The sequence below is a fragment of the Priapulus caudatus genome, unplaced genomic scaffold (assembly GCF_000485595.1).
Source record: "Priapulus caudatus unplaced genomic scaffold, Priapulus_caudatus-5.0.1 Scaffold179, whole genome shotgun sequence".
Taxonomy (NCBI): Eukaryota; Metazoa; Priapulida; class Priapulimorpha; order Priapulimorphida; family Priapulidae; genus Priapulus; species Priapulus caudatus.
The window spans coordinates 55,744-67,109 of record NW_014577240.1 but is presented as its reverse complement, the minus strand read 5'-3'; the positions used below and the strand labels follow the sequence as shown (position 1 = coordinate 67,109).

The following is an 11,366-nucleotide window of genomic DNA, read 5'->3' as shown; positions in this document are numbered from 1 at the left end:
TCAAGCGTACTGGGCATCAAGCGCTTGATGGCTTGGATGGCGTACGTTGTGTTGCAGATGACATCATCGTCTGGGGCGCTGATGTGAAGGAGCATGATAGTCGTCTTTGCAGCCTACTTCGAAGGTGTCGGGAGATTGGAGTCGTACTCAACAGGGACAAGTGTAGTTCCGACTAGCGAGATCCATTTCCTGGTCATGTCATCTCACGCAATGGTTGAAGTGAGTACCCATCGAAAACTGAGGCCATACTTCGTATGGAGTCCCACAGAAACAAAGATGATATTGATCGACTTCGAGAATGGTAAATTACCTATCGGTTTCTTCCAGATTGGCAGATGTGATGCACCGTTGAACGAACTCTCGGTAAGATGCTGAATGGACTTGGATGGGGCCAAAGCATTGATATCAGGAGTCTATCATTAGGAGGTAAGAGCAGATTGAAAGCCGGCAAAATTCACATATTAGTTTGGGCCCTTAGTCTTACCTATGATTTGATTGTGTTTAACTCGATAAGTGAGGTCAAATTGACTTTAATCATTAAAGTAAAGTGCCGTGTCTAATCGTTGTCGTGACACAAAATGACAATCGGGAATATCGGTCGCAAACGTACAATGGTGGTTGTTTGAAAGGTATGCGATTTTCAACAACTGTGAACCGAAACATAAGGGCAATGCTTTTGAAAGCCCTCTATCGCTTAGCAATGCAAACATAGCAAACAACTAGCGAGGTTTGCTAGGGATTTCGGAAAGTTAAACACGACTTGGTGTTATTGATACTTCTTGTTTCTTGATTAGAAATAAAAAATTTCACATGTTTAGTATTTTTATCCATTTTATTTTTTCTTAACAATATCGTTCATAACATGTAATTACTGTCATTCGACATGGCCTATAATAACAACAAGGCGTGTTTAACTTTCCGAAATCCCTGACAAACCTCGCTAGTTTGCTATGTTTGCATTGCTAAGCGATAGCGGGCTTTCAAAAGCATTGCCCTTATGTTTCGGTTCACAGTTGTTGAAAATGCGGTATAACTTTCAAAAACCACATTGTACGTTTGGACCGATATCTCCCGATTTGTCATATTTGTGAGACCAACGATTAGACACGGCATTAGTTTAATGATTAAGGTAAGATTTGAGCTCAAGTTTATCGAGTTAAACACAATAAATCATAGGTAGACTAAGGCAACTAAATGTTGAATTTTGCCGGTTTCAGTCTGTCTCACTCCTATTGATAGACTCCTGATGATATGGCAATGCAGGAGCTGAAGCAGCTTATGACTGAAGCGCCAATATTGATGTACTACGACCAGACAAAGCCCCTTGTAATTCACACTGATGCTAGTGCAAGGGGACTGGGTGCTGTTATGACTCAAGATGGCAAGCCGGTAGCGTATGCCAGTAGAGCATTGCGAGACGCAGAACTTCGCTACTCTGTCATAGAAAAAGAGTTGCTAGCCATAGTGTACGCCCTTGAAAAGTGGAATCAGTTCACTTTCGGTCGCAAGGTAACAGTCTTCTCAGACCAGATGCCTCTCCACAGCATCATAAGATAGCCGCTGGATAGAGCACCAAAACGGCTCCAGAGTTTATTGCTACGAGCTCTAGCATATGATGTTGATGTGCAGTACATCAAGGGGAAAGAAAACCATTTGGCAGATCCCCTAGGTCGGTCCTTCCTGAAGTCCCATGACGGCCAGGAAGACATCGAGCTGGTAAATGCAGTTAGTCATCTGTCTCTGCCAGAAGAAAACATTTAGTCATCTGTCTCTGCCAGAAGAAAACATTCCCAAGATGAGAAAGCACACGTGTGAGGATGAGGGCTTACAAGCATTGAAAAGTACTATCATGACTGGATGGCCTGAGTGTAAGGCACAGCTGTCACCACACGTAATACCATATTTCAACCTGAGAGATGAGCTCACTGTAGTTGATGGCTTAATTTTCAGAGGAGAGCGACTTGTAGTTCCCAAGGCAATGAGAAGAGATGTCAAGACTGATCTCCATATAGGCCATAGTGGAGTGGAAGCGACTCTCAGACGAGCACGGGAATATGTCTATTGGCCGCAGATGGCCCAAGAAATAACTGAATGGATTCAGACATGCGCAACATGCATGGAGTACTCAAATGCCCAACCTCAACTGCCTCTGATGTCACATGAGGTACCCAACCGGCCATGGGAGAAGATCGGAGTTGATCTTATGTTTTTGGAGGGTGAAGAGTACTTAGTGACAGTTTGCTATAGATCTAACTTCTGGGAAGTTGATCGATTGTATAAGTCGACTGCGAAGAGTGTGATCAACAAGTTGACCAACCATTTCGCTAGGTATGTGATCCCGGATAAGATGGTAAGCGATAATGGACCTCCGTTCTCGTCAAGAGAGTTTGCAAGCTTCATAAAGAGGTTGAATATTAAACACCAAACCATCTCGCCCTATAATAGCAAAGCGAATGGGCATGTTGAGTCGGCAGTCAAATCAGCGAAGAAAGTCATGAAGAAATGTCGGAGGTCTGGTGAAGATCTACTTCTCGCGTTGCTGAATTTGAGGAACACTCCTACGCAAGGGGTCGACTCCAGCCCTTCACAGAGATTCCTCGGAAGGCGTACTAAGACAAGAGTCCCAACTACGGCCTCACTTCTGAAGCCGAGGAGTCACGAGACTAAGCACGAGATGCAACAACTCGAGCTTAACAAGAAGCGTCAGGCCAAATACTTCGATAGGCATGCGAAGGAGCTGCCTGAACTTGTTCAAGGCGACGTTGTCAGGATGAAGCCGTTTCGACCAGGAGAGGATCGTTGGAAAAAAGGAAGGGTACTTCGTCGTTTGGATGAGAGGTCCTTTGAAGTGGATGTTGATGGCGCGGTGTACAGACGCAATAGAGAACATCTACGAGCAAGTAAAGAATCTCCTGACTCAGAGAGATCTCCAGTTGGCCCCAGACCTGAGGGAAGCAACCCGACTACGGACGCTCAAGGTACACTCCCACCGGCAGACAAGCCGGTTGGAGACACCACTTCACATAATACTATTGATGATTATCACCAACAAGGTCAAGACTGTGTCCATGAAGATGTAGGGAATAAACCACCTAATATGTCGAACTCATTGAGACGTTCAGGAAGACACCGACATCTCCCAGACAAGATGAAAGATTTTGTTATGTATTAACAAAATAAGAAATGCGACACAGATACGTTACATGAAAAGGGGAAGTTTTTCATATTTGCTTTGCGGATGTTTTTTTTTGTTAAAAATTGCGGATGTTTTTTTTTGTTAAAAAAAGTAAAGGAATAAGGATTACCGATTGGAATATTTATCGGTTGTAGAGATAGCTAAAGAACTAGGATCTCATGATTTGAAGTACGGATAGTCTGATATTGTTTTTGACATATATGTGTATTTGTGTTTAAGGAAGCACATTTTGTTTTTGTGAGGTGTGCAATCTTAGATTTGCATGGTTGTGGAGTTATTTTACATAGGCTATGCACTGTTGAGTTGTTTTGAGTAGTTTAAACTCATGTGAGTTTTCTCTTACCGAATGGTAGTTTTTGTGAATGTGTTATTGTACATGGATATGCATTGTGATGTAAAACAAAGTAATATTCATAAACGTTGTAGACCAAGCTGGAGTGAAATAATTCTTATTTGTTAGTTTTGTTTTATAGGATCATTTGATTGATGATTATACATTTTTAGGTCCAGAATAGTCACTCATATCTTGATTGGCCATATTGTGTATGATTTGCCAATGTGTGTTTTCATATTACACAGTATTAGGCTATTTTAGTCTTTTCGGTCAGTTTACCAAAAGCACCATTTCTCATGTTTTAAATAGGAGAGGATGTGACAATACTGTATTCATGTTATCACCAACATCTCAATGTTGTAATGTTTGTAACGACAGATGGCGCCAGAGTCACCAGAGTCAGCAGCATGGCTGATCGTAAGAGCAGTTGCCAATAAACCAGTTCCATTCATCAATGGCTTTCTCTCTTGATTCTGTATTCAAATGCTGCACTTTAGCCTGCTGTCATCGAAAATCGAAAATCAAAATACTATTCGTACACTCAGGATTCCACTGCCACAGTGCTAGCACTGTTTTTAAAGTGGGCGGAGATCCGGGGAAATGCAGCGAATGGTGATTCTTAAACAGCGTATGATTTGAAAGAGGTAACTGGGCGCACAATCCGCGTACTATTTCGTATCACTATTTTATAAAATTTTCCATTCAATAATGGTCCGATTTTTCTTATGTTTGGAACTTTTTATGTTTGCAACTTATAGTGAAAACGCCTAAGACCACACAGAAATGGAACCACGGCGAAGTCAAAAGCTTCGCTGTTGCCCCCCCCCCATCTGTACGACCCCCATGTAAGTCGCTAGTTCCTTCCACGTCCCAAATGTCTGCTCTCTGTGTCCCCTGCTAAAATTGCGGACTGTTCGCTGGCAGCTATGGATCCGTGCGCCGACCTATGCATTCGGCGCACGGATCTATAGCTGCCAGCGCTGCATACTGTCGTATAGACGTTCCCGCGGTCGCGTGCGCCTTACCGCGGAACTGCGCGCAACATGTGCGCTCAGCGGTTAGGATCAACACCTCCTTTCGGCAACACTTCTCTGGTATCCCATCTCATCTGGACGGACTTGCGATCCCGGTTATTGCACGCAGCCCACAGCGCGCGGCGAAGCCGCGCCCCCACAGCAAATACGCCGCCCCCTTTTTGTCCACTTAGACAGATATGTTAGACAGGGGTCTGAAAACAAACAACACGCGGAATCCAACCGAAATTTCGCGATCGACGGCTAGAGGCCCTCTCTAAACGGCCCCTAGAAAATTTTTGGGGTGGCGCGCCTCACGGCTAACGTGTAGTGGCTCCTACAAGAAACCCTAAGAAATGCTGTCAATCAGCGACCACGTGCTCGCTCATTGCCCGCTAGGCGATCACGTCGTCCGTTGCCGAACAAAGTGTGATGTCAATCACATATGCTTTTACGAACACCGCGCGCGCGAGTTTTTCAGCAGCAGTGCGAGTTTTTACACTTAGCGGCCGTGGGAGTGGGAGAGAAAGCGAACGAGAGATAAGAGTTTTTGCGCAGTGCGCGGCATACCATGCGGTCTGACACGCAGAGCGAGAGCAAGCGAAAGAGAGAGAGAGAGAGAGACCGTGGGGAGTGGGAGAAAGAAAAAGAGAGAGAGAGAGACCGTGGGGAATGGGAGAAAGAGAGAGAGACCGTGGGGAGTAGGAGAAAGAGAGAAAAAGAGAGAGAGAGAGAGAGAGAGAGAGAGAGAGAAGGGGTTAGAAGACAATCAGTCGCACAGCGTCGTTGGGCACGTTTTAACGAATACGCGTACGGCGATCGGAGATTCCAGCACCCCCTCCCCCCGCGCGCACGTGGCCGGGCACGGTCCAAATGCTATCTCCAACTCGGCCGGTGTAACCGGTCTCACATGTTTTTACGTCTTTTTGGGGACGTCTTTCTCGTCTGCCATGCCCGCTTTCCCAACTTTGTCTCCTTCGCTGTCGGCCGGCGAGGGCGTCAAGTCTGCTGGGGGTCGTGCATCGCACTGTTCCGACTCACCATCGTTGGCGTCGGCGTCGGCCGGCTCTTGGTCGACAGGCATCTCACACTCAGCCCCAGCAGTTCCTTGCTGTGTCCCCACCTCCACTTCTGTTTCTTTGCTGTCGGCTGGCGAAGACGTGAAGTCCATTGGGGGTCATGCGTCCGCCTCCATTGGTGCACCCACCGGCTGTTGCCGAAGTCCCGCACGGCGCTTCCTCCCTCCTTTCCCCCTGGCGCACATCGCACTGCTGACACCACCTCTTAATGTCGGCCCGCATCCCCGGCCACATGAACATCTGACGCACCCGCTCCAGCGTCTTCAGTGCCCCGAGGTGTCCTGACATCCGGGCCCCCTGCAGCATCACAATGTGCTTGTCCTTCTCTGCCACGATTCCTTCAAACTCTTGGACCTTGTTTAATTGTTTCAACGTGTCGTCGACGTGGTCGCCATTGACACTCTGGACAGCATCCTCTTGTCCCTCTCCTTCCGATCGCCGGACCTGCGACAACAGCTTCTCATTGGCTTCGTTTAGTTCCGTAGGTCAAGCATGATTGCATCCATCTGCCGCTGCATGTCCTGCACCTTGTTCTCTAGCTCTGACTGCATATGCACCTGCTCCTGTAGCTTTCCCTCCAGCTCCTTTACCATCTGTAGCTGCTCTGTCTCGCTGCTCTGCAGGGAGTTTAATCGGTTCTTCAGCTTCGTCGACTCCTCCTGGGCGGGCGTCGTGAGTGCGTTGGCCTTCGCTAGCTCGGAGTCGGCCGTCACATGCTGCTCAGGCTCCTTATGTAGCTGCTCCGTTACCTCAGCTAGCCGCCGCTGCAGCGTGTGCTCAACCTCCGTACGCTGAGAGATGCTGCCCTCCATCTCATGGTTGGCTCTCTCCGGTTGCATGAACTTCTCCTGGTAGTAGGTCCCCGCACCGCCATGTTCGTGCGCTCAGCCCGCAGACTCTGCACCTCGGCCGTCAGCTGAGATATCTGACGCTGGCATCGGTCGTTCTCCTGCTTCAGCTTGGAGTTGTCCTGTCCCAGCGTCTCTATCACGTGATGACGCGTGTCCTGCCCCTGCTGCGTCTGTATCTGACTCTGAATCTGTTCCACATGCTGCACATGTTTGTCGTGCGCATGCTGCATGACGTTCTGTATCGCCTGCAGCTCATTACGCTGTGCAATCAAATTCTCTCTGTACTGCTGTGGCCCATAATGGTCGAGCTCCTTTCGCCGGCGTCTCCTCCGTTCCGGGCACTGTCGCGCGAAATTGACCACCTCTCCGCACTCGTGTCTGTGTCCCTGACCATTGGACCCTCTCTTACGATATCCGGCCCTGCCGCTGCTAGGAGGCGCCGGCCGTTGGACGCTGGGTCCCCCACTACTTAGAAGGTTCCTTAACATCTGCTTGATCGCCTGAAGAGCCTCGGACAGTACAGCGGCTGCCGCATTTTCCCCCGGAACTGGTTTCCCCAGATTTCGCCACCTCCCGCACTGACCGCAGTTGCCCATCGATGCTCCGTGGCGGCCGCCGAGGCGTCTCCTTCTCCGCTACTACTGCTGGGCTGACAGCCTGACCGTCCTCCACTTTACCTGCCTCTCCTTCCATTGCTCGTCCTGCCCACGCCGCGATCCTTGCTCACGGCACCACTGTAACGTTTTCTCTCTCCCTCTCTCCTTTACTTGACTACTACCATTGGCCGTGCTATAGGTCCGGTTGCTGTTGTGTCGCGCACCCTGATAGGGCCGTTACCACCCCGTTATTTACGAGTTCGATCACAAAGATCGCGACAAGGCAAGAGGCAAGGCCAAACACCTGAGCGTCCGGAAAAGGGGGGGGGGGGGAGTTACGGTCGTCCCGTGAGAAGAGGTACGAAGGGGGGGGTGCAGGTCACGAAGTGAGAAGTAATAAGTAGGAAGTAGGAAGTAAGTTTAATATTTATTAGGTAACGCTTGCTAAACAAGCAATTAACACATTAACAAACACGGCAACAGCAGCACGTTCGCGTCCGATCACAGACTCGAAGTATCATCGGCGCAGCGATTGGCGCGTAAAGACATCAACGCCACCGGAATATACGCTAAACTAATATCACTACGTGCGGATTTAAACGCCAGTGCCTATACACTGAAACACAAATAAGTTCGAGATAACATATCACTTCGCTTATACCGTACTAGTCTAACGAGCCGTTGTCCTGCCAACGGTGGCTAGACACCGGTGTACAAAATCGATGCCGAAGCTTGTTCGCGGGGTCGATGCAACTTGTTGAGGGAAAAACCCGCGAGTGTCAGCGTTAGCTTTGTAGTAACGCGAGTGTAAGTCATTCACGACAACTTCACGATGTGTCTGCGCACACTCACCGCAAGCACGGTGAACCAACTAATATTATTACACCATCAGTAAGTGCCATCTAAGAGGATTCATGTGAGAGGGTCATTGGTCTAGGCAAGACAGTTAAAATATTAAAAAGAGACCTGCCCCATCAAGAAGATTTTCTCTCGGTGGAAGAATTGTGAAGGTGTGCTTCATGATTTCCAACCTTATGGTGAGAATTGTCAGCCAGTAATTGCTAGTCTGTCTGTAGTAAATGGCTGCATATTTTAGAAAATAAATATGATATTATAATCATGTCTATAAGACCCCTTGCACGTGACGTCATCAAAACAAAGGCGGGCCTATGTTGGCATCATTGGTTGGCGACCCGGTGCGACGTGGTTACAAGCGTGGGAGTTCAAGTTTAAGAGAGATTCTCCAACATTTATCACACGAAAAATGGTGAATTATTGCTAGGATAGCGGATCTACTACGCGATCTGATAGGGAAAAAGGATAAAGAAATTCTTTCGAACTACTGCTAGTTATAACTAATCAGGGAGCACATGGTGAGAAAGTGTTCACAGAGGAGAGTGCGTTCACACCCAGACAGGATGTTACTGGACCTCTGGTATGGATCGGCAATCATGATCTGAGCTACAGACTCTAAGAACGGAAAACATTTGAGTTTGAAGAGGCCAAGATGAGCACAGCGAGAGCGTTTCACTGAAGAATGATTTTGAGGGAAATGATGATAAGACAGTTAAATATTTCACAAGGGGCTACCGACTTTTTATTGGACTGTACTGTTTATATAGTTCTTCATTGGAGCAGGTTTTTTAACCTAGCGTTCTTCTCTGTTCCAGATTTTCAAATGTTTCATGATGACGCTTATGAAGTTGAGACTTATAACCTGGTCAAAGTCAATTTCGTTCTGGCTGCTCTGTCTCTCCTCCTCCCATCTCTCTCTCATGCTCTCACTCCTGCTCTGTCTCTCCTACCTTTCTCGCTCCCTCGTATCTCTCTCGTCGTCCTGCTCTCTCGGTCTTGTCTCTACTCATCCTCCGCTCTCGTGTCTCTCTGTCTCTACCTACGCTCTCTCTCTCTTCGACTCTCCTCTCTGCTGTCCTGCTCCTCTTCCTCCTTTCTCTTCTCTCTCTATCTGTCTGCTCCTGCCTCCTCCTCCCTATCTCTCTCTCTCTGTCCTGCTCCTCCTCCTCCCTCTTGCTCTCTGTGCTCTCGGCTCTCTCTCCTCCGCTCTTGCGTCTCTGTCTGTCTTTCTCCTCCGCTCTCTCTCCTCTCTCTCTTCTCTCCTCTTCTCTGGCTCTGTCTCCTCTTCTCTCATCTCTCTCTCCTCGTCTCTACGTCGTCTCTCTCTCTTCTCTCTCTGCTCTCCTCCTTCTCTGCTCTGTCTCTCCTCCTCTCTTCCTCTCTCTCTGTCTCTCCTCCTCTCTCTCTCACTGGTCTGGTCTCTCCTCTCCCTCTCTCTCTCTGTGTGTCATCTCCTCCTACCCTCTCTTCTCTCTCTGTCTATCCTCCGCCCTTCTTTCCTCTGGCTCTCCTCCTCCATCTCTCTCTCTTCTCTGTCTCCTCCTCCTCTCTCTGTCTGCTTCCCTGACAATCCGCCCTCTCTCGTCTTGTCTTCTCCTTTCCTCCTCCCCTCTTCTTCTCTTCTCTGCTTGTCTCTTCCTCCCCCTCTCTCGCTCTCTGTCTCTCCTCTTCCTCCCTCTTGCTCTTTTCCTCCTCCCTCTTGCTCTTTTCCTCCTCCTCCTGCTCTTGGCCTCTGTCTCTAGCCTCCATGCCCCTCTCTCTCGTCTCCTCCTCCGGTCTCTCCTCCCTCTCTCTCTCTCTGTCGGCTCCTCCCCTCGGTCTCTCCTCCCTCTCTTCTCTCTCTCTGCTCTCTCCTGCTCTGTCTCCTGTTCTCCTCTCTCTCTCTTGCGTGTTCGGGCTCCTCCCTCTCTGTCTCTGTCTTCCTCCCCCTCTCTCTCTCTTTTCTCCTGTCCCTCTCCCCCCCTCCTCTCTCTCTCTCTGCTCACTAATTCTCCAGCCCTCCTCTCATCTCTCCTGTCCTCTCCTCCTCCCCCGTCTCTGTCTCTCCTCTCTCCTCCTCCCTCTGCTGTCTCATCCTCCCTCCTCCATCTTCCTCCCTCTCTCTCTCCCCACTCTCTCTTCCTCCCTGCTCTCTCAGCCGTTCCTCCCTCTCCTCCTCCTCTCTCTCTCTCTTCTGTCTCTCCCCTCCCCAGCTCTCGCTCTCTTCTCTACTGTCTCTCCTCCTCTCACCTCCTCTCGCTCTCTTCTCTGTCTTCCTCCCTCATCACCCCTCTCCTCTCTCGCACTCTCTGTCTGCTTTTCTGTCCTCCCTCTCTGTCTCTGCCTCCATCTTCCCTCGCTCCAACTCCACGCAACCTGATTACGGTCTACCAGATAAGTACTAAATAAACAAGTCTTGAAACACCACTATGTCTATGCTACTAATTAGTAATCACGATGAAAACTAGTTCCAAGAAACTTTCTTATAGATGCTAGAAACAACACTGTTAGAAACAAGTTCGTGAAACATGACACTACGATGCAATACAATTCATTTTAATCTAAACAGTAAACTACAGCAATATCACAATTTTTATTTACATCACATATTTCGAGTTACGGGCACGGTTTGGTAACTTTGCGTTTAATGAGAGCCATTGTTTTTCTACAATCTGGACAAAACCATTTGCCCTTTGGTGCCGAAGTAATCTGTAAACACGTGTAGTAAAACCAGCTGAGTTTACAGTTTTGATTGTCACAACCAATCATTCTTCCGGACTGAGGACTCCACTTGCCCACAGTAACACCAGGTGTTATCATCACTGGCTTGGCGGTTAACTCGGGAGGAATCACAAGGCAGTGATGTCAGTGGTGTGAGTGTGTGTGAGTGTGTGTGTGTGTGTGTGTGTGCGTGTGATCCCTCCATTCCCCTTGTTTACTATCATACTATGCTTCCAACATGGCGGCGCATCCGAGCACTTGGTAAAAACGGGATGTGACTGCAAGGGGTCTATTAGAACACAAACAACTTACTTACTATAATAAAGAACAAGTCTTGATCATGTTTGTTTAAAACTGTTAATGTTTTAATAAAGGCATTTAAACCATTTCTTTTTAAATTGATTAAATACTGTATAGGAACAGACATTGATATACATACAGCAACCTTCACAGAGTTAAATGATCATAAAACATGATAATATTGAATGCTATGTATAATTGTATATACAAAGTAAGATTAAATTAAATCTATGCTATTATTAACCGATTATCCGATTATCCGATTATAATCGATTATCGATCGGTTAAGGGAAACCGATAATCGATTATGAAATTCCAGCCGATTCCCATCACTAACTAATACTAATACTAATGCAGATAAGGTCTATGTCCCCCTGACCTCTGTTTGACCTGGCTCGTTTAGCTATTTCTGACTAATATATATAATATCAGGAGATATATA

At 47.8% G+C, this 11,366-nt stretch overlaps 1 protein-coding gene across 1 annotated transcript; it reads left to right on the top strand.

The window, feature by feature from the left end:
* The first annotated feature begins 210 nt into the window (after positions 1 to 210).
* LOC106806776 (uncharacterized protein K02A2.6-like) lies at positions 211 to 3,711 on the top strand. Its single transcript, XM_014808845.1, has 4 exons — positions 211 to 363; positions 1,240 to 1,389; positions 1,748 to 2,978; positions 3,701 to 3,711. Exons 1-4 carry the CDS (start codon positions 211 to 213, stop codon positions 3,709 to 3,711), a joined length of 1,545 nt encoding a protein of 514 aa, XP_014664331.1.
* Positions 3,712 to 11,366: the final 7,655 nt, after the last annotated feature.